The sequence below is a fragment of the Lycium barbarum genome, chromosome 7 (assembly GCF_019175385.1).
Source record: "Lycium barbarum isolate Lr01 chromosome 7, ASM1917538v2, whole genome shotgun sequence".
NCBI lineage: Eukaryota > Viridiplantae > Streptophyta > Magnoliopsida > Solanales > Solanaceae > Lycium > Lycium barbarum.
The window spans coordinates 126,489,872-126,513,103 of record NC_083343.1 but is presented as its reverse complement, the minus strand read 5'-3'; the positions used below and the strand labels follow the sequence as shown (position 1 = coordinate 126,513,103).

General features: G+C 33.9%; 3 protein-coding genes across 3 annotated transcripts; all 3 read left to right on the top strand.

Annotated features, from left to right (window-relative positions):
* The first annotated feature begins 685 nt into the window (after positions 1-685).
* LOC132604256 (protein MODIFYING WALL LIGNIN-1-like) lies at positions 686-3,553 on the top strand. Its single transcript, XM_060317683.1, has 3 exons — positions 686-1,039; positions 1,349-1,572; positions 3,197-3,553. Exons 1-3 carry the CDS (start codon positions 932-934, stop codon positions 3,432-3,434), a joined length of 570 nt encoding a protein of 189 aa, XP_060173666.1. The 5' UTR covers positions 686-931; the 3' UTR covers positions 3,435-3,553.
* Positions 3,554-5,544: 1,991 nt separating this feature from the next.
* Positions 5,545-14,115, top strand: LOC132604254 (uncharacterized). Its single transcript, XM_060317680.1, has 9 exons — positions 5,545-6,290; positions 8,760-8,894; positions 9,007-9,075; positions 10,056-10,085; positions 11,207-11,239; positions 12,176-12,246; positions 12,907-12,988; positions 13,128-13,226; positions 13,341-14,115. Exons 2-9 carry the CDS (start codon positions 8,805-8,807, stop codon positions 13,380-13,382), a joined length of 516 nt encoding a protein of 171 aa, XP_060173663.1. The 5' UTR covers positions 5,545-6,290; positions 8,760-8,804; the 3' UTR covers positions 13,383-14,115.
* A 1,537-nt stretch (positions 14,116-15,652) lies between these two features.
* On the top strand, positions 15,653-22,338 carry LOC132604253 (WAT1-related protein At4g19185-like). The gene is made up of 7 exons (XM_060317679.1): positions 15,653-16,308; positions 18,163-18,225; positions 18,334-18,450; positions 19,253-19,538; positions 19,661-19,816; positions 21,207-21,358; positions 21,989-22,338. Exons 1-7 carry the CDS (start codon positions 16,100-16,102, stop codon positions 22,170-22,172), a joined length of 1,167 nt encoding a protein of 388 aa, XP_060173662.1. The 5' UTR covers positions 15,653-16,099; the 3' UTR covers positions 22,173-22,338.
* Positions 22,339-23,232: the final 894 nt, after the last annotated feature.

Here is a 23,232-nt window from a genome sequence, read left to right as displayed (position 1 = left end):
TCGGATTCCTCCCAAAGCTTTTGGAGGAATGAGGATCTGACACATCCTGCGAGATTTTTGAAGAGTCCGAGCAATATAGATAGTAAGAGTCCGTATATTATTGTAGTAAAAGATTTGTATGCTTTTTTCTTCGGCGGACTTTTTATCCTTAACCATACAAACGTGCCTAATTGTGTTTGGACATGAACTTTATTGGGAAAAGATTGAAGTTTTGTTGTTATATATTCTCTATAACAACATTTCATTATAATACTCAAACAATATTCATATAAACGATGCCATTATAGGAACATTTGACTGTATATGTTCACATCACTATATCGCTTAACCTGTTAACCACAATAATTGATTTAATTTGGTATCAACATCCTTTACCACCAAACACTCCCCCTCTTCTACAAACTCCCCAAGTCACATATATAAACCCATGCCACTCACTTCCCACCAACCCCTTCCCCCCCTCAACAACCCACACTAGAGTAACAGGCAAGAGTTGACCAGATTGACATGTCATGAACTGACTGATCAAAAGTTTTTTTTTTTTCAAAAAATGATACCTCTGTTTTCAAGAAAACACAATCCCAAGGCTAAATTGGAGTAAAATGTTGCAACCCCGTCACATGTGCATAAGGCAATAAAAAAATAACCCCAACCAATTAGGAGACTGGCTTTATAAGTTCTATTTTGATTAATCTTCAAGCTGATTCTTTCTTTCTTCTTTCAACTTAGCTAAATTGGAGTAAAATGTTGCAACCCCGTCACATCCACCATAAGGCAATTAAAAAAACACCAAGACCAATTAGGAGACTGGCTTCATAAGTACTATTTTGATTAATCTTCAAGCTGATTCTTTCTTTCTTCTTTCAACTTTCTTTATTCTCCTCTCTCTCTCTCTCTCTCCCCTAATTGAAAGAAAACCACAAAAGCAAATATGGAAAAACACCAAGTCATTATACTCCCGTTGCTTGTCTCCATTGTTATTGCCCTTGGCTTTATCTCCTTTTCTCTTTGCATAGCTGCTGAATTCAAGAAATCAAAGGTATGTTTAATGAGTAATTCACTTCTCTTGGTTCATTTCTCAATGAGAATTTCAGTGTTTATATCATCAAATTTCGAATACATAATTAAGCCGATAAAAGTATTATCACTACTAGAAATCAGTCAATTTTCGACGAACATTCCATCAGAGAAGCACTCGTTGGAACAGTTTTCGACGGATTTCCAACAAACATGTCCGTTGGAAATTGACTGATTTCTAGTGGTGCGTGCTGATTTATCTCTATCAACTTAACTTTTAAATGAGATGGTCAAACATTTCAACGTAAATTTTGTCTTGTTATTATTGCAGAAGAAAGATCTGAGGCTAGATGGAAAGTATTGTTACTTCCCTGGTAGTTCAGCATTTGGACTGGGAATTGCAGCATTAACATGTTTATTCATTGCTCAATTCATTGGAAACAGCTTGTTAATATGCACAAAGTTCTTCTCAAGGGATAAAATTGAAAACATGAGTTGCAATAAAGCTGAGAAGAAGAAGCGCATCCTTGTTGGCCTCTTTTTGGCACTTTCATGGTAGGTGCCCGTAATTAAAAATTTATTCACACTCGATATTTACATTAAACTTATAAGTATTAGTGTATTCTCACTTCAACTCCTAAATTAAATTGTTAAATTTGATGTAAACCACAAATATTAACAGTGGCTTCATTTCTAATACTCCTTCTGTCCCATTTTAAGTACTCTTTAAAGACTTTAGTATGTTCATTAGAAAAACATTAACACAAATAACATTTTACTAAGTTGTCCTTATTTATTTCATTGAGAAGTGCTACTATTGAAAAATGAATACTACTAATTAATAGATTTTCTTTGTTCTGAAGATATCACTGCTCGGAAAATCTGCCTAGTATATCGTTTCCAAGAAAAATACTATTCCTTTTCGGATCCGGTTCCTCTCCATTCCTCTTCTCTCCATTTTCCCAAAGTTCTAGTTTAGATTAGAAACACATGGCATGTATTAGAATTAATGGCTAAGATCAACTTGACTAAAGTAAGGCCTTAATCATGGTTTAGATAAATAATAATTTGTCCATAAATATATTAAAATCGATTCTCTCTTCCTAGTTTTCTTTTCCTACGTACAATATCTATTTACTTCCTTTTTTAATTGATAACTTACATTTTGTCTCCAATTTCTTTTTGAGTTAAAACTTTTTTTTTTTGCATTTTTCCTTTGGATCTTTTTATTTAAAATTAGCTTAAATTACACATAAATTATAATTTAGTTAGAGAATAGGAAAAGTACCAATATAGTTAGGAAAAGAACAAACAATTTAATTGGAGAACAAAATTATTAGGTGTACGAAAAGAACCAATAAAATAAAATATTATATTATTTAATTTTTTTTATCATTAACTATTTAAATTTAACAAATTTGCTTGAAATCCCAATATTTATACGGAACATGATTTGTACTGGTAGCCAATTTTTTTTCTTCTAATTTTTAAAATTAACTAATTTTAAAGATAAGATCCAAAGGAAAAATGCAATTAAAAGATTAACTCAACAAGAAATTGGAGATACAATGTAAGTTATCAATTAAAAAAGGAAGTAAATGGATACTGTACGTAGGAAAAGAAAAGTAGGAAGAGAGAGAAAAGATTTTACTATATTTATGAACAAGTTATTATTTATCTAAACCATGATTAAAGCGTTATTTTAGTCAATTCAATATTAGCCATTAACTTTAAGCTATGCCATGTGTTCTTAATTTAAACTAGAACTTAGAAAAAATGGAGAGAAGAGAAATGGAGAGGAGCCTGATTCTTCCTCTCCAATGTTTCAAAATTCATTTTAAAGGTACATTGGTCGTTTAAATAAATTTTTCATTATCATTAGTGTAATTTAACCTTATATATAAGATATTGTTTGTCTTATATCCCATGTTACTACTTTCATTAATTATGACAATACAATTCTTTTTTACACTAACAGTACATAAAGTTTAAACTCTTATTTTATTTTCCTAAAAGAAATAATACTGCATGCATGTGACATATATAATCACCCACTAGTCAAAAATTGAGGATGTTTTGGAACGTGGACAGCTGTGCATTCCAATTTTTTAAAATTAAATAAATGTATTGAATTCTGAAAATTTTGGTAGTTAATTAACGTACTAATTAATTAGTGCAGGATCTGTTTTGGAATTGCTGTGATTTTGCTAGGGGCAGCAACAAGTATGAGCAGAAGTCAGCATTATGGTGAAGGTTGGTTAAATGGAGAATGTTACATAGTCAAAGATGGAGTCTACACTGCCTCAGCAATTTTGGTATTGATCACTTTGGGTTCCACCCTTGGTTTAGCAATTATGAAAATAAAAATAAGGAAGAGAAATCAAGTTGAACAAGATACAAATGTGCATGACAAGTAGTACTTCTATAGAAATATAGAAGATCAGAATTGAAATTATTTGTACATGTTCGCAAATTGTCTTGTATTTATTTTTAATTTTAATGAAGCTCCAGCGTACATTGGTTGGATTTAGCAGAAACATTAATCTTAATTGATGTAGCGAATTGTCGTTGACAATTAGAATCCAGAAGAAGGAATAGTTTGCTTTTCCAATTGAAGTACATTATATTCCTTAAAAGACAGAACACTCTTTTGTTTTGCTGCTTTATCAAAACAGGGCACACTTCCCTTCTTCCTGGTTTCGTTATATGATAAATTGAAACACAAGTGCATAATCTGAAGGTGACTTGAATGAAACTTTAATCATGACTATGAAGCATATTGATTTCTCATAGTTATATACTGGTAATAATCAAGTGCCAAAAGCATAACCAAGGACGCGGGTGGGTGGGGGCAGGGGCGGAGCCACAACCCGGCAAGGGGGTGTTCAACCCAACACCCTTCGCCGAAAAATTATGCCGGTAGACATGTCAATTATTACGTATTACAGACATATATTACATATTGAACACCCTTAATATATAGATTATATTAATTCGAACAGCCTTGAGAAAATTCCTAGCTCCGCCACTGGGTGGGGGTTCAAGGAAGCAACTTTCTGGATGTTATGCATGCATGTGAAAGTCCCACAAGAAACTATCCAGAAAACAGAGAAGCTAAAACATACTCATAAAATCTCATTAGCAATAACTGAGACATTAAAAAAGTTATACATCACGAGACTAAATATAACACACAACAGAGAACTTGGAAGTCACATTGAGAAGTTCTCTCAACTACCGATGCTTGCACGAGTTATATGCCAAATACACCAAGCAAGAGGAGAAAAAAAAAATTAACAATGGAACTAGCCAGGATTTTCATCCAGGGGTTCAAAAATTCTAAAAGGTAAATACACGAAGAAGTCAAGGGGTTCAACATCTACTATATATACATAACAAAATAATTTTAACTTTAAAAATACACTGTAATTTTTCGCCCTGGAGCCAATGTGGCTCCGCCCCTGATGGAACTTACCTTAAAATGATAAAGCAATAGAAGCAATGAGGGTAAATATCTCAAAAGGTCATTGAACTTTGAGAAATTATGTAGTAAAGTCATTGAACTTTGCTACATAATTTCATGATTATCTATACCTTCTTCTCATTGTTTCCTTAAAATTAGGTTGGATCAAAATAATTACTTAACCAATATATATAACTTAGAGAGTAAATCAAAATAATTATGGTAATTTACAGATATCTTATTACCTCAAAAATGAACAAGCTTCACTCCAACGTACCAGATCCATTACCTCTCAAGACTAAGACAAGCCCAGGGAAACATGTAAGCACTCCTTAATTCTTTATACAAAAACCATCACAATGCATGCAAAAAAGCCACACGGAGATACACATAGTACTACTAGTCCCCCATCAATCATAAATATTACCACGATACGCCATAAACCACAGATAATTGTTACCACACGGAGAACTTGCTCCTTTTGATTTATAGTTTTGAAATCATGACAATACAGTATGATTTGTGAGTAATTCAGCATGACTATTTAGTTTAATATAACATGAAGTCATACCGGTCTGTCATGACTTACATACCGTAGTTCTTAAGTGTATTTTTTCCCTCTTCTTTGCTTGTAACTTTAGATTCATGATTATCCGCTCTGATAGCATGATATAGTTCACCCATTTTGATTTCGGTTGCAGATGTCTCTTACTCTCTTTACCCTTTCTATTCGTCAACTTGGGTATTCTAATTTAGGTTTTTTTTCATTAAACTTACAAATTGATTCCACACAAATAACAAAACACGGGCAAAATTTAAATATCAACCCCAAAATATCCCTTTAAGCAAATCACTCTAATTCTTATCTTACCTTTTCTGAGCCTAATTAAATCACAAAACCATCAAATTATTTCACAAATTAATTTAATTTTGCCTTTTCCCCCCTTTTGTATTCTCATATTTTCCTTGTCACCTTGTTAATAATTACATACCTGAATATAACCACTATACTATAACATGATAGAATCTTAAATTGCTCATGAAACACGTTTGAGAAAAGAACACCCTTTTCCACGTTCTTGTGTACTCCATTTTCCACCTACTCAGCTCAAATTTCTTCCACTCTGCTCATCGATCCACCAATAGTCAAATTTCAAACCCTAAATCCAGAAATCCCTCCAATTTTTTTAATCCAATTATCACTAATCAACTCAATATTCAAATCAAATCGTTAAATTTTTCGACTGTAAAATTGAGCTCGCAATGGGCTCGTCGGGTTTGGTCAGTCCAAAGAATTTCTAGAGTTAATTAAATCAATCGGCGAATCTCGGTCCAAAGCCGAAAAAGATCGCTTACTATCTAAAGAAATTAATAACTTGAAGCGTCATATATATGAGTCTGATATTCCTAGAAAAATGTAAGAATACAATATTTGCCATGTATGTATGCATAGGTACTTTAAGTGACAATTTGAAGTAATTCACGGCTTAATCACTACAATTAGTCCATTTTTACAAATAAATATTTTACTTTATTAAAGTCAAGAAGCTTAATTTAATTAATTGGATAATTAATTCATCTCAATCCCGTTCAAAAATGATTAGATTTTAAAAGAGTGGTTTGATTTCAGCCGATCCGGCCCTGTTATCCAATCTCTTAAATCAACTCCTATATTCTCTCTCTTTTTCGGTTCATACCCGACACCCAGCTCCATAAACCCGACCCGACCCGATTAGCTGTTAAATCACAAAACCCCCTTTTTTTCCCGCTCATTTCCTTCATACACTCAAACCTAGCAGCTCCCAAAAAGGTAATTTTCAATCATTTTTCAGTTCTGTTAATTCTAAATTTGTGTAGATTAGTTTAGTTTTTTAATCTTGTTTAAGTTAATAGTAATTAGTTTTGTTTTTACTCATATGTTATACTGAAGTATTTTTTGGTTCTGTTTTAGCTTTATAGAAATTAGATTTAGATCATCTTGTGTTTAGCTTTTCGGCTTATTTTCATTTCCTACTTAAGCTGTGATAGAGAGGTAAAAATATGAGTTTAGTTTAGTATGATTAAAAGCTTGATTCATTTAATTTCGGCTTAATACATAGCCAGCCCCTTAAACTTGCCAGGATATTCCTTTTAGACACTCGAACTAAACCTTGTTCTAATTGAACACCGCAACTCCTAATAAAGTGCTCTAATTAGACACTTTCGGTTCAAATTTTGAAAAAAAAAAATTGTGTATTTTTATTGGTCTATGAGGTAGTTAAGTTAACCACATAAAATATGTCATCTCCTTTAATTGTACGCATCAAACTCAAGTAGGAAATGTCTGGGGTTCTACTGCTTATTGAGGTGAATAACAACAACATACCCAGTGAAATCTCACAATGTGGGGTCTGGGGAGGGTAAAGGAGATGACATATTCTATGTGATTAACTTAACTACCTAATAGACGAATGAAAACACAAAGAATTTTCTTTCCAAATTTGAACCAAAAGTGTCTTATTAGAACACTTAGTTAGGTGTTGAGGTGTTCAATTGGAACAGGGCATACTTCGAGTGTCTAAATGGAATATCCTAGCAAGTTGAAAGGGATACCTATGTATTAAGCCTTTAATTTTTGGCTCTAAATTTGTTACTCATGTATGCAAAACATGACTGCTTTTTTCAGTTTTACCAAAACAGCTTTCTTGAATCTGTGTGCTCTAGCATTCCTCTTTTCCTTTTTGTGTTTAAGTTCTTGTTTCACTGAGCATCAGTCTGGTTTGTTTGCTTGCTCACTGAAATGGTGGATATAGCCACTTTAGAGTGATATTGATTGAAGAAAGATGACACATTCGAGTCTTAGGCTACAGAGGATAGGCATTCAGTAATGCATTAACCCTCCAGTCTCTGTCTTCCAAAAATTTGGTCTTAGTTTTAAATATGTTGTCTTAAGGGTGTGAGATCAAGTATGAGTTGATTGAACTTGACTTCATGTTTTACTTTCACGGCTGTCTTCTCAATCTAGAGTGAGTAATAATATAGTTGAGATAAGTTTCAGATTTGACTTCTCGCTTGCACATCTTAAATAATAGGAAGAATGCATTATGTGTATCTCTGCCTTTTCTCCTTTTGAAATAATAAGATTAAGATCAAAACCTTTTTTTCTGGTTTGTAAATACCATGCCCATTGAAACCTTCTGAAAATAAGATGGCCTTTGCTTATGGATCTACTAAAAGCTTATTCTATTTGTGGTTTTATGGAGATATGAGTGAATACAAAATATAGCTACATGCTGTTTTCCTAATTTGGTCTTGTATGCTGTTGTATGGCTACCTTGAATTGAGATGTCCCATTTGAGAGCATGCTACGTGTTTAGAAATCCTGAGCTTCTATGTTTGAACAAACTGTTATTATCATGTTTATATTGAAAGTTCATCTTTCTATTGATAAAAATGAAGGATAAGAAACAATAGCAAGGCTATCTAATTTCATACCGGCACATTCACCTAAGCTCCTTCTCATCTTTGCTTCAGTTTGTTTTCTTTTCTTTTGGAGTGCCTAATAAGTTTGCTAACTGATAAGTCTTTGTCGGGTCAATTTTTAAACGATCGCGGTAAGGTTGCGACTATTTATAGTTGAGCAACTGAGCTTCTATCTGATTTTTCCAGTAACATATTACAGCTTAAGGTCATTACATGAAGCTGTTAGTTTCATTTCAACAAGTATGTGTTTGATATAGTAGTAGAAATATTAGTTTGGTCTTACTTTTTCTTTTGGTGTCTTCTAACAATATGCTCTCGAGGATATTTTGTTTGAATAATAAGAATGATATATGTTTATGGCTTGGCGAGGGTCTATCAGAAACAGCCTCTCTACCCCACAAAGGTAGAGATAAGGTCTGAGTACATCCTGCCCTCCCTAGACCCCCCACTTGTGGTTGTTGTTATTGTATATTTTTATGGCTTGGATGTAGTGCACTGGTAAAGTTTCAACATGTGAAACTTGACAGTGTGCTCTTCCACATGCGGAAAATCATGTTCTTTTTTATCCTTAAAAGTGGATCGTAACGAGAGCAATCCGTGCAAAAGTTTGGTTTTGAAAGCCTTTTAGCCACATAAGTTTGTGGAAAACTTAAAATCACAAGTTAAAAATTTTCATTTCTTTTTTTAAATTTCATACTCAATCAAACTTCTCAATCAAACTATGTCATATAAATTAGAATGAAAAAATATTATTTCTATATCATTTGACTTCCAGCATAAAACGCTGTAGTGTTACTAATTCGGATTCCATGCTTAGATTACATCTGAAAGGGCGTCATTTCCAATCCCGCCATTGCTGAAAATGGAGAAAACAAGTCAAACAAGGCAGACGAATTTGAAGACCGCCTTTGAGCTTGGAATACGCAGCTTGTTAACCTCTTGTTCTAAAGAGGTATGATTATTTTTCTTTCTTTTTCCGTCAATATTGCACTTCTTTGATAGATTATATAACCCTAAAAAGCAGTAACTTAATTACTTTTTTTTTTTTCATGAATCAATTGAAGGTATTTTGTAAGGCTTTCCCAAAATTTTCTCCAGCAGAACATGAATGCCTTCATCGGCTATTCATTCAGGTCAGCCGTTCTTAACCTTTATTTTTTTGTTTTTTTTTGAGAATGGTAACAATTAATCTATATATCCACAGGTATAACTACATCCAAATGTGTAGTCCCCCTTCAAAAGTATTACAGCTTACATTGCCTTCCTATTTCCACTAAATTATAACCAGTCAATAGCTGTTAAAATATCTACTGTTTGATCTAACATTTCCTGTTTACACCAAAAATAGTAAATAGCTAAACAATTCATCTTCATTTTCTGCATGCTGCTCTGCTTATCTTCAAAACATCTCTGATTTCTCTCCTTCCAAACTGTCCACCATATGCTTGCTGGGACAATCTTCCATCTCTCCTCCTTCTTTGCTGCATTACCATCTCTGTTCCAACACTTCATTACTTCTTTTATACTTCCTGATTTCACCCAGTTGATTTTTTTCATCTTGAGAAAGAACTGCCACAACTGGTCTGTCACTTTGCAATGCAAAAAAAGATGGTTGACTGTCTCTGCTTGTTCCCCACATAAGTAACATCTCGAGTATAGGTGAAATCTTCTTTTGTTCAGGTTCTCATGAGTCATCACTGCTTCTTTTGCCAAAAGCCAGGAAAAACAGTTTACCTTGTAAGGTATTTTGGTTTTCCAAACATTTTTTTTTGGATAGTTAACTGAAAGAATTTCATTGATGTAAAGAGGGGGCCAACTTTAAGAAAAAGCTGGATTACATCTAAAAGATAATTTTTGGTGCAACACTGTTTGTTCTAAATTTTCAAAAGGCTTCAGGATTTGAGAAATTCGGACCATTTAATTGCAAATTGGATTTTGGAGTAATTGCGCTTTTAAAGATTTTCTGAGGGCTTCAGAATTTGAGAAAATCGGAAACATTTAATTGGAAATTGGAGTTTGGAGAAATTGCGATTTGTTTTTTTAGCTTAGTTCTATATATGTACATTTTTTGCTAGCTTAACTTTTTCCTTCTCCTATTAATGTATTTTTTCAGGTGATTACTTCTTTGCACGAGGATATAGAGGTATGCTGTTAGTCCGTTATTACTTAATGAACGGAAGCATGTTATTGTTAAGAAGATTATGGTAAAGAAGTGTACAGCTTATTGCTATCAATCATCACTTCGTTTCCGATAATTCTTGAGTTTGTTTAATCAGCATTTTTGATGCATCCTCCTAACCTCGAGCATCTTTGCTTTTGTCCCATTTGCTTTTATCCCATTAGTGTTAGGGCTTTGGTCTGTTTGATGTATGCGTACCCTGACAGAATTAAAATATTACATGCATAATCGTTACTTGTGAAGTAATACTTTTTCAATTGATTCTCTTGCTAACAGTTATTGGTTAATAGCCTGTCAAATATATTGTTTGCATCAGTGATGTCTATCCTATATCAGGTGTTTCTATTTCAGAAAAAGCTCAACTTCTGTTCGGATTTTATCCCTGAAGAAACAGTGGATCATGCATGATGCTTCATGCTTAGATAGTGTTTTTAAGAATTGCTAGTGTTTAGATGTTCTGCTTCTAGAATATCATGATTCATTATCAGTTGGAACTCGGAATGTTACACAAATAACCAAGGCCAATCTTGCTTTCTTTTTGTTTCGTGTGTTTTCTCCTCTCCATTCGGAGGAATTGGAAGAATTCTACTTTACTTCATATCCTCAAATGGTGTGTTCACCTCTTCTCTCCCCTCCATCCAATAAAAGGAAAAAGAAAGAAAGGAAAATTGAAACATGAAATGAATCTTTACTTGGATTTAAGTACTATAGTTAATGCATCTGCGTTTCTTTGAAACTTCTTATTAAGTCTTCATTTCTTCTCAACATGACCAGATGTCATCTGGATAATAGTTCTCATTTGTGGAAAGATAATCGAGATAGAGTGTCCTCCAATTTATTTTGTTTGTTGACCTTGTTATTGACTTTATTTTTGCTGTAGCTATACTGCTATTTCAAAGTATCATTCCATGCTTACTAGTGAATTTATAGAATTTTAATGAGCTTCTCATTTTAAATTGAGCAGATGTATTATGTTACCATTATCAGAAAAAAATAAAAATTGATCAGATGTATTAGTTGTTAGATTTTGTTATTCTCTCCTTTAAGGCCAATGTTGAAAGTGTTGTCTGTTTCAAATATTGCAGGATGAATTTGAGTCGTTATGCATGGAGACGCAGGTACATATCATATGCTTCTTACTTTATTAAAGTTATTCTGAGAAAAGAAGCATCCTATTTCTGGAGAAGTAGAAATTGAATAAACCTTACATAATAAATACTCTCTTTGCTGCTTCAAAACTTGGTACTCTGCAAGATCTACTCAACCTTCTCACTTCTACATAAATATCCCTCAATTTCTAATAAGAGCCTACGTATTAGCTTTAGCTGACAACTAAATTAGATTGCCCTCGTGTCCATATTGTAAGGTCAGTAGAAGAATTAAAGATTTGCAATTTTTACACATTCAGTCTATGAGGACTGCCCTAACTGGTCTTCAGTTGACCACTGCACTAGAAACTTCTCAGCATGTCTACTTTTTTTACCAAAATATAAGTTACTTCTTGCACTTGTTCTTCTTCTGGACAAAATCTGAAGATAGTAGAGCATTGCTGAGGATCGTATGTTGTGGAAAAGAGAAATTCTTGGAAAATATCTACCATTTTAGATCTAGATTGTCAAATGTGCTTCATGGAAGTCTCTCTCATAATATTAAGAATTTCAGATAAATGTTTGCTTTCATATGGATTAAGTGTAGGCTGACTTCCAGTTAGAAGTTCATTTACTGTGATTATTTAGAGCAAAGGTTCCATGTATTGGAAATTGTTTGGGAAGCTCTGGCTTGAAAACCTAGTTATTCTATTGGAGAAGAGATTCATAAGAGAAGGAAATTAAGCTTATGAAAGGACCATAAATTTCCATTTAATTTCTTTGGTTCCCCTCTGTGTTCGTTTGATTATGTTACTTTAAATTCTTTTATTAGCAAAAGTGCATCTTGTAATACCATTTCTTTTGATATGATGTTAACCTGGAATTTTTATGTGAGTTCTGGTTGTTTAGTTGAAACAATGTGTCTGATATGGTTTTCCTTGGGATTGTATTTCCTACTTCTTGTAGGCAGGTCCAACTCTCAACATGGTGGAGCAGCTTGTGGAAGAACAAAGCTTGGACCCCTTGTTTCCAGAGAAGTATGCTTACTCTCATGCAACTCTTAATTAATTAAAACAAAAACATACATTCTCTTTCCTTTGTGAGGGAGGTTTGTGCACATGAATTAATAGTCAGAGTATAAGGAATATGGCATAGAGCATATAATGAGATTGATGCTTTTCAGTTTGTCTCTGTCTATTTTTGCCAACTTCTTCATGGTTATTCTTTAACTGAAAGAATGTTGATGGTGGTTATGAGGCTTTTGATACTATTGGTCAATACTTTCATTAGTATGTTTACTTTAGGTCTTGTGCTTTCTATAAGTCGTATATGCTAGTAGAAAATACAGAGAAGTTCTAGTACTTCTTGTTTTACTTTTATTTTGAATAATATTGATCCAAAATGAGCTTAAATGGAGCGACATGGTTGGTAATGATTCATAGAGGCGACCCAATTTGTTTGGGATTTGAGGCGTAAGTGTCGTTTTATGCCTGTGTATAATGAAGTGTCATTGCCTAGTCTATGAGAAGTACCTTGTCCGAATATCATCTTAATTTTAAAATATTCCATTCTACTCAGGTATGACGTATTTCATAACCTCAAAGTTGGAAAGCAATTTCGTGAAAGATAAAGCTATGACTCATGTTTTAAAACTTTCAGTATCCTGCTCTATTAAGTAATAGCAAGTAATTTTGCAGGAGCAATGTTGAAGAAGTCAGGCACTACCTAGCAGAAGCAAAAAAGAATGAGATCAGCTACTTGATGGATATGTTGGAGACGGTGGGTGGTCTCTTGTTATTTCTTGCAGTCCTTTCATTAATGATGAGCTTATGCATCATTTTCTCACAATGTGCATATCGTCTTTTTCCATATCGAAAACTAAAATTTCTTACACTGATTAGTTGATGTTTGTGTTTAGGCGGAAGAACAGAAACGTGCCATCACTTCACGTCTTGAAGTCCTGAAGAAAGAACAACAAGATTTCTCTGGTGCTGCTGCTGTAGACATGGTTAATAAGGTATTAAGCTGCATGCTAACTATTTCTTTCAAGTAATGCTGATATGGATCCCTCACTTCATTTTTCTCCGTGGATCCCTGCTGAAAACAGTTCATTATTTTGCACATTCTTCAGATACGAACGGGGAATCAGAAGTACAGTGGATCATGTTGCTGAATAATTCACCTGTTCACCCCGTTTACTGGGGAGCAGAATTTTTTGGCTGACAAACTAGTAAAAATAGGAATGGAATCAGCCGGCATGGATGCAACTTCACTACAACTTATTGCACAGCCTTCAACTCTTGTAGTGGACAACCTTGAAGCTGATAAGCAGGAACATGTTTCCAGCGAAAGCTTAAAAGTAATGGTGCCCCATCGTTTTGTAATAGTCAGCGTACAACTACTTTTGTTTCTCATGTAAATATAGCTACTGCTACTATTACATCTGCTCCTGCTACTATCGTACCAATGTGCATGCACTCTGCTGGGTTGAACTCCCAGCTATGTAATAGCTAATCTGTGTAATATGAAGTATCTTTTCTGCCAAAGAAAGAAAAAAAAAAAAAAAAAGGGCCTCGGCTATTGCGTCCTGTTTGCCTTACTCCCGCGTCTCCGCGGGAACGTGGATTAATATACTATCAGGCATATCATTTCAGGGTGCCTGTGAATTCTGAAGGAGACTACGAGCATTTGCTTTTCAATTTCAAGCAAGTAAACGAGGATGGTTTCTTTCTTGGATATTTCTTGTTCAAAAGTTTCATGTCAGTTAATATGATAAATTGTGTTTTGACGAATATGCCTACGATTTATTCAACAATATACTTTTCTTGCTTGGTATCTTGAGATAATTCGTACGGAGTAAAGGGATGGCAATGGTGCTGGGGAAGCTAGTAATGTTGCCCTTTTAACTCTTTCTTGTATTTCACTTCGCTCTGCATTGCCTTATATTATTCTACCTATTTGGCTAAGTAATTCAATTACCTGCATAACGCTTAAGCTTACATTATTTAAAAATAGGAGGTTTAATTTATGTTAGTAATTGTCGTCAATTACTATTATACTATTTTACTAACGGAAATCACAATGTTAGAGGAAAATTAAATAGAAACATTGGAAGTTAAAAAAATATAAATTTCTCTTACAATGCACTAAGTCCAGTTACCTTATACTGAATATGATGAATATGAAAAATCAAAGGTTACAATTCGATGACATCAAAGTCAAGTTCTATTAGGATTCTGGCCACGTAAATTTTCACTGAAAACAAGTCAAATGCTTTAAAATCTATGCAGTGAAGTAAGCTCGAGAAAAAGCCTACTAATCATTCGATGGCTCAATAAATAATTGCAATGACGTAATACATGTGATCTTAAGCACTAGAATAAGTGAAAAGTGTTAGAAATATAACACAAGAAAAGAAAGCCTTAAAGCGTGAAAAAAACATATACTGTAGAATAAATAGCCACTTTCAATATAGACGTAACTAGCCATTTTCAGTGAAGACGTAGTTTCAGAAAAGTCGTCTTATTTCATAATGGGTTAGCCCATAAATAACTCAAAACTTAAATCTTAAGTCAAATCTAAGTTTAAATAAAATTTAGAAGTTCTAACATTTAGGTAAAGGATAATTATAGATAAATATTTAATAGTATTGAGTGGTAACATAGGAAAAAATGGTAACCAATACAGTATATATAATATAACAAATTATTATAGTACTAATGATGGTCTAAAAAAATATTGCAATTTATCTTGTATTTAAACAAATGTATGTTTCTCTCTCCACATATCAAGACAAATAGAAGGTTTACTTCTCTCTCCTTTTTGTAGAATCTAATTACAGAAATCTAGATATTCCTTAAAGTCCAATAAAGAAAAAAAGTTCATTCTTTATAGTCCTCTGACCAAATACGTTTTAGTAAAGTCCAATAAAGAAAAAAAGTTCATTCTTTATAGTCCTATGACCAAATACGTTTTAGTATCTCACTCCATGATTGACATGTTACACTTTGTTTGGATGGTTGTTACTTATTGCATCATAATGTATTGTATTATATCGTATTATCCTGTATTTTTAATGAATACAACGTTTGGATATACCGTATTATTTTTTATCGTTACATGAGATTGGACATCAACAATTTGAAGGACAAACTTACAAGAAAAGTAGGATATGGTGTAGAACTATCATAAAAAGGCAGGATAAAGAATAAAATATGATTATTAGATAATAAGTAAAGATAAAATGAGAAAAATTAAATAAGGTAACGACGTAATAACACGAAATCGGTCGTTACATAAAATTGAACTTTTCATTGTTACGTAATGATAAATTTAACGATATAATATAATAAAATTTAAGTGATAACCAAAATAAATATTGTATTTAAACTAATAGTATAATATTGTATAATACAATATGTAACAACCATCCAAACAAGCTGTTCTGTTAGATTTGAAAAAAAAAAAAAAAGACTCAAACTTTAGGCAAATAGTGATCCAGATTTGAATGTGGGTCACTACAATTAGCTGAAATATCATCTTAAAACTTAAATCTTGATTTTAAACCAAACCCAAAAACCCCAAATTCATGAAAACAACATTGTAACTGAAAAATCAATGTAAAAATTCACACTTTCTGTTCATTTCTATACCTTTATTTTCAAGAATTGCAAAACCCCATCACACCAAACATCATTCTTTTCACCAATTTTATAACTTTTTTTTTTCTATAAACATATTCAAGAATTGCCAAAACCCCATCACACCAAACATCATTCTTTTCACCAATTTTATAACTTTTTTTTTTCTATACATATATATATATATATATATATATATATATATATATATATATATATATTGAAGTGGGGTTGTGTGGATTGTTATGAAATGATAAAAATGGCAGCTGTATCAGTTGGAAATGGAAATGAAGTATGGAGAGCTCATGGAACAATGGCAATTATACAGCTTTTGTATGGTGGATATCATGTGATTACCAAAGTGGCACTCAATGTGGGAATGAATCAAATTGTTTTCTGTTTGTATAGAGATCTTCTTGCTCTTTCTATTCTTGCTCCAGTTGCTTATGTTCGCGAAAAGTTAGTCCCTTTTTCTCTCTATGTTGCTCTTGAATCTTATTATGAATGTACACATAGATTTAGTTTTTATTCTGTGGTGTTTGGATCAAGATTGAGACCTTTGACTGATCTACTGAGTCTGCTAATAGGCACAAGTTATGTTGCTCGGACTCTTCAAAAATGTTGTCGTGCCCATGTTGGATCCTCAGAAAATGCACTAGTTTTTGGAGTATTTTTGGAGGATCCAACACGCAACCGTGCATTTTTTTGAATAGTCTGAGCAACATATTTCACAAGCACATGTATAGATAAATTTGTCTTCTGTTTGGGTAAACTTGTCTATCAAGGTTTAGAGCAGATGAACTTACAGTAAGGATGTGTTCGGTACGAAGGAAAATGTTTTCCCGGAAAATAAGTGTGTTTCTTATTTATTTTCTAGGGAAGTCATTTTCATCATTTCTAAGGAACTTGTTTTCCTCAAGAAAATGTTTTTCAAGAAATTTGACCAACCGGACATGGGAAAATTGGAAAATATTTTCCTCATACTGAACACACCCTAAGTGTTGTAGCCAGGATTTGGAACTGGGATCCCAAAAATTTTACTCCTATGCCTTCAATGCTCAGCTATCCTCTTGGGCCTATAGATTTATTTTTTAGATTGAGCCAATTTTCGCGATTATATTTGTTAAAAACGTTTGCATTGATTTATATGGAAAAAGCATGTCAAAAGTTGGGAAATGGTCATGGATTGGGAGATGCATTCTGAAAAATGGATGTTATTATGGTTAACCAATATCGAGTCCTTCCTAAATTTTAAGTCTAGATTTACTGAAACTTGTTTGCTACAATGTGTATTGCTAATTTACATTAAAAATGGCATCATGAGTTGCTTGAGCTTGTTTACGTTATGGAAGGAAAGAAATGCAAGATGTTCTGAAGGGAAACCAGAGACTATTCAGAAGATTAAATTCAAGTGTTTATGAATTTTTGTCCTTTTGGTGTAAATTACACAAAGTTTAAAGATGAAGACAACATGTTAGATTCCATAGACTCATTACGGGAATAGGAGGTTGTAGAGGAGGAATCCTTTCTTTTCGTTTTTGTATAGAAGGGTTTCAATGCTTGTAATCTTCCTGACACCATCTTAGTGCCAGGTTTATATTTAGTGCTATAATACATTACCGTACCTGTTTAGAAAAAATTACGTTTTAAAAGTTTAGATAGTCAATCTTGCATAAAATTATTATTTTATTATTTTCCTCTGTCCTTCATGTGCTTCTTTCAACCATTTTGATGGGTTGATAAAATTGAATTCAGTTGGAACTTAAAACAGATAGCTGACTTGCTTATCTTGCTGTGTGAGTTGGATCCAGGGAAATAGTTTTTGGATTCAATAAAATGGAACTGGAATACCGATTTAGGGGCAAGTTTAAAGAATGTTCTATCCTTTTGTTTTGTTGCTCCAGTAGTGCAGCAATTTTCTTCAGACACAAATACATATACATTCTCAAACTTCACATAAGAATTCTTTGTTGATATCCTGGCTAGTAGCTTGAAATTGTCGGTCACGTCTCTAGCTTTTGCTCTCTAAACCGTTACCTCATATCCCGGTTCGTACGTGTTTCTTTAAACCTCTAGTCCTCTTTGCACTACTTGAAAGGTTTTTGATTAAATGTTTGCATTAAAATTAATTTTCTTACCTTCTGGAGTTCTTTTGAACAATATCTGAAAGTACATGGTAGGGGTAAGGTCTGCGTACACTCCACCGTCCCCAGACCCCACTTGTGGGATTACACTTGGTATGTTGTTGTTGTTGTTGTTATCTGAAAGTACATGGTGCAGCACTAATAATGTTTCCTTCCCTTCTATGTCTAGGAGGTCGAGGATTCCCTTGAATAAACGGCTTCTACTATCATTCTTCATTCTAGGATTAACTGGGTAAGTTTGATGCGCCTGCTATTTCCGAATTTGTGTGATTAATATGCATAGTTCTTACATCGAACTAAAACCTGATATTTTATTCTCTTTTCTTGGCAACTGCAACAGTATTTTTGGAAACCAACTTTTGTTTCTTATTGGGCTTGGTTATACAAATCCAACTTATGCTGCAGCCGTGCAACCTGCAATACCAGTCTTTACATTCATATTTGCAGTATTGATGGGGTAAGTAAGAAATCAACCCTCTCTGTCTTGGATTCTGTATCTGTTTCTCTTGCAAGATGTATTCATATATATTTCTGTACTCAACTGGGGGATTATTTTGCATCAGAACTTGGAGAAAGGGAACTTGAAATGCAATCATATCATTGTAAAATAATATTTTTGGTGTTTGGATGAAATTCAACTATTATAGAGATGTATTGCAGTCTAAGGAACATAAGCGAGCAAGTTCAGTAGTTTTTAAAGATGGTGGATATCAACATAACCTTTAGATATAGGGAGACTTTACAGAAAAATATGAGTGTAATTGTTGAAAGGGATGCTAAACTTTGTAGCTGTCGACTGTTGCTTGAAAAGAAAGGAAGCTATGCACATTGTATAGCTACCTATATTTTCCACAGAAAAATTGTGGTCGATCACAACAAATTATTTGCTGGTACTGTTTGAAGACATAAGAGAAGGCCTGCTAAATATTTGTCTTAAAGAATTCCATTTAGAAAAGGGGAGTGCTAATCAAGGTACCCATTCGTTATTGCCATTGGCCTATTTACTTATGACATTTTTCAGTTGTACCGTTTACTTTTAGTAATAAAAGCCGGACAAGATTGACGCCCTTGATAGTTATACGATAGCTTCATTTTTATTTTTTCTCTGCTTGGTTTTGTGTTGCCATACAGTTGCTGTTGTCCTCAAACTACTGACCTACCTTCTATTTTGTGTAATTTTTATGTATTTCAAATGCACATCCAGCTGTCTGTTGTAGTTGATGATCTGTTCAACTTACTCTTAAATGTTATTTATGCAGTACAGAAACAGTGAAGCTTTTTACTGTGGAAGGTCAAGCAAAGGTTGGAGGTACAATTGTTTGTGTTTCTGGGGCAATTTTAATGGCTGTTTTCCGTGGACCTGTGGTGTTTGGAGACAGAGGCTCAGAATTCATAGCACATAGTGATATAAGTGCTAGGGGTCAACCAGAGCCTACTGGATGGTTAATGTCAAGTTTTCTGGAGTTAGGGTTCGATGATTGGCACCTTGGTGTTTTATGCTTAATAGGAAACTGTATGTGCATGGCAGCATACTTAGCCATTCAGGTAATTTTACAGTTTAGATCATGGCATGTCTTGAAGAAAACCTTGACTTTGTCCAGATAAACCATTTCTGTTTGTATTGTTTTGGAATATTCTGACTTGACTGAATTTTAAGAAATTTTCAGGCTCCAGTTTTGGCAAAATACCCTGCAAGTATATCAGTGACAGCGTATTCATACCTTTTTGGTTGTCTTTTGATGGTAGCAACGGCCTTCTTTATGACCAATGAGTCGACAGACTGGAGCTTGACACAATCTGAACTTTTTGCTGTGTGCTATGCTGTAAGATTCTCTTCATTCTCTGTCTATATAGTTCCTGTTCTGAAGCGGATTCGAATTCTAACTACCTTTATTCCTAGTTTCAAATTATAATGACTTGTCAACTAGAAAAGATATTGAGCTATTAACCTGCAGCACTTTCAAGAACACCATGCCTGATCAATGTATACTTTTAATGTATTAATCCTTCTGATTCAATCTGTTTGTCTTAGTTTGACTGGGCATGGAGTTTAAGAAAGTAAAGACCTTTTGAATCTTGTGGTTGTTAACTAAAGATAAGAAAAAAGTACTAAAATGCCCTTTAATCTTGTGGTCTTAAACATCCGTGTGGAATGTTGAAATTAAGGAGTTGCCAAATTAGGAAAGAGACATTCTTCTTTAAATGGACTAAAAAGGAAAGTAAGAGAAACAAATTGAAATAGAGGGAGTATCAATTTACCAATTTATGATAGCTCGTGAGCCTGATCTTCAATTAAGATTTCTTGTGAATTAACAGTTTTGGTGTAGATATATAACTTTCCTCGTGGCATACTAACATTCGTGTCAACCTATGCAACAAGTCTTCCTATCAGTGTATGAGTTCATCTTCTTCCTATCAGATGGGACAAAATTGTGTAATTAGTATAATTATGAGTAGCACACATAGAGGATAAAATAAAAGAAGATAGCTTGAGATGGTTTGATCGTATCCAATGTAAATCTCCAAATATACTGGTCTAACAGGTGGGAAACCATGATGATCGTTAATAAGATAGATCTAAAATCCCACTTCACAAAAATTCTTTTACCACTTCACAAATAAGGTAGACCTAAAATCACATCAAAGGAAGTTGTTTTTGAAGACCTATAATCTCTCAAAATCCATGTGGACATAATGAAAATAGAACAAAATAGAAGCAAAAAATTTATACAGGCGAATATCAACTAGTTGGGATTGAAACGTAGTCGTGTTTGTATGCTTGCATTAAATCAGTGTTTGCTAGGGGTCCTTTAGCCTCTTTATAGATCGTATGTCATTAGAAAATATAGAAAACCTCTAGTATTGGAGAATCCCAAATTATTGAATATTGGAGTGAAGCTGGTCCAGATGGAGCAAAAATGGATATTAAAGCCAAACCACGTCTCATCATTCCCATAATCCCCATCATCATTGACTACTTAGCCATGCCAATTAGTGTTAGGGGATTACAGCCAAACCGTGACTACTATGAATGCCAAAATATCTACTTAAGCTTTACTTGAAATGTTTCATTGTGGATTCTCTTCTCCATCTGTATATCTCACCCCTTGTAGTTATGGTCAGCATGTGCATTCGTTTTGGAAAACAAGGGACAATTTTTTAGTTAGCGGCGAAAACAAATTAGTTAGGTTACCATAATTTTTATTTTTTCAGGGAATTGTTGCATCTGCCCTGAACTATGGAATGTTGACATGGTGCAATAAGATTCTTGGCCCTTCTATGGTTGCGCTATACAATCCACTTCAACCTGCTGCATCAGCATTTCTATCAAGAGTTTTCCTTGGGAGCCCTATTTATCTAGGAAGGTTAGTGCTCTAATTTTTTTTTGAGTCAACATACTGCCCCAAAAAGTGAAACAATGTGTATATCCATGCCTACATCATTTTCCTCTTTGTTATGCTTCGAAATTTTGGGCACAATGAATACTACAAAGCATTGTTAGCAAAGGCTTATTTAAGGCGCGCTTAAGCCTTGAAGCTCAGGGAGAACGCTTCGCCTCGCTTAAGTTGCAGGGCACTAAAGCATGCGCCTCATTGCCCATGAGTTTTATCTTGAATCGAGCATTACCAAACAAATACAATCGGCAACTAAGTGAAATAAGTTGTTAATGAAAACATTATGAATGAATTTTTACTTCTTTTTTTAATTACATATATATTTTTATTTTTCCCTTCATTGTGCCTTTTTTATACTTAGATTGTGCTTTGCTGTTAAAGCTCCAATAGACCTGGAGCGCTTTTTTGATCTTTTCGCCTTTGACAACACTGCTACAAAGGCTATAGAATTTTAAAAGCTTTTCACCGGAAAATGAGCATATTCGTTTATATTTGCCACATTTGGCTATCTCATATAATCTTTTTTTCCTATACTTCCGGTAGTCTACTTACACTTATGTGAACCTTAACTCTTAAGATCTCGTAATTTTGTCAATGCAGCATATTGGGAGGACTTCTCATTATAGCAGGGCTTTATTTGGTAACTTGGGCATCTTACAGACAGAGGCAAGCAGCCATTGGAATTGATCCTCATGCTACTCGATCGTCGGATCCTCCAATAACATATCAGCTAGGACACCTTTTTTCAGTTCCTCCTTCCTCAATACCAAAGATTATTGATTAGTTAGTGCTGTGGATATTCATATTAAAGTTCCTTCACTTGATCACCTTCATGATTTGTATGTACAATTTATCAAACTTTTTTCCTGCACTAGTCAGAAAGCATACAGAAACTCTTTAATCTTAGTTGTTTTTGCTCCTAACTTATACTAGAAGAACTTGTTGAATTCTGGGATATGCCTATGCTGGTGAAATATCCTTAAGGACAATGTCCTTAACACGCCTCAAACTACAAGAATTTCCATTAGAGAGGTGGTGCGTGCAGAGGCGGACCAACGTGGAAGGGTTGGAGTGCACGTGCACTCCCACCCTTCGGAAAAAATTATGTATATATATGTGTATATACCTTGAAAAATTAATATATATTTAATTGTGCACTTTAACAAATGAAAGTGTTTTTGGGGCACGTTGGGTTGCAACTATTGCTTCCCTTACATGTCACCTCTGATCGAACCCGAATGTCAGTTTTAATTATTTTTTTGAGCCTATTTTTAGGAAAATAATAAGCGTTAAATGAGCTCGTCCAAATTCAAACCTGCACTGTCACCACATGTTGCACAACCTTAGCCACTGAGCTATCTCTTTCATTTGCTTCACTGCGATTAAATTTTATTTATTACACACATTTGACCTATATACTTGTATTTTCGTCACTGCTACGCTATTAGTGACTGGTCCGACACAGTATTATCCCTCAGTCGTCATTAAATTTTTTGTTGGCGTTTATGTTAATATAATAGTGCTCCTACCATCTTAAAATCCTGGGTCCGCCTCTAGGTGCGTGGGCCTGTCTTAATCTTGTCTAAGCTAGAGAACTCAAAGAAACAAGCTTTAGTTCAAGCATATTCCAAAATGCAGGTACTATATGAATTAAGGATATTGGCCAAACACTATAAACAAAATGATATGTGCACTGCTTTCTGGAGAATAGATGTTCTCAATGACAATGACAGGCATATTACTTAAATCAGCGTATGACATAACTACGTCAAATTGATCATTATATAATAATAATAATTTATCTATATCCTTGATATAAGAAAGGAGAAATCAGAAATGACAGC

What these genes read in the sequence shown, in the direction of transcription:
- LOC132604254 (XM_060317680.1), top strand. Translation starts at nt 8,805, where the DNA reads ATGGAGAAAACAAGTCAAACAAGGCAGACGAATTTGAAGACCGCCTTT. An exon ending in CGTTATGCATGGAGACGCAG is followed by an intron (nt 11,240 to 12,175) that starts GTACATATCATA and finishes TACTTCTTGTAG; the next exon opens with GCAGGTCCAACTCTCAACAT. An exon ending in GACCCCTTGTTTCCAGAGAA is followed by an intron (nt 12,247 to 12,906) that starts GTATGCTTACTC and finishes GTAATTTTGCAG; the next exon opens with GAGCAATGTTGAAGAAGTCA.
- LOC132604256 (XM_060317683.1), top strand. Translation starts at nt 932, where the DNA reads ATGGAAAAACACCAAGTCATTATACTCCCGTTGCTTGTCTCCATTGTT. An exon ending in CTGAATTCAAGAAATCAAAG is followed by an intron (nt 1,040 to 1,348) that starts GTATGTTTAATG and finishes TTATTATTGCAG; the next exon opens with AAGAAAGATCTGAGGCTAGA. An exon ending in CTCTTTTTGGCACTTTCATG is followed by an intron (nt 1,573 to 3,196) that starts GTAGGTGCCCGT and finishes TAATTAGTGCAG; the next exon opens with GATCTGTTTTGGAATTGCTG.
- LOC132604253 (XM_060317679.1), top strand. Translation starts at nt 16,100, where the DNA reads ATGATAAAAATGGCAGCTGTATCAGTTGGAAATGGAAATGAAGTATGG. An exon ending in CAGCATACTTAGCCATTCAG is followed by an intron (nt 19,539 to 19,660) that starts GTAATTTTACAG and finishes AGAAATTTTCAG; the next exon opens with GCTCCAGTTTTGGCAAAATA. An exon ending in TTTTTGCTGTGTGCTATGCT is followed by an intron (nt 19,817 to 21,206) that starts GTAAGATTCTCT and finishes TTATTTTTTCAG; the next exon opens with GGAATTGTTGCATCTGCCCT.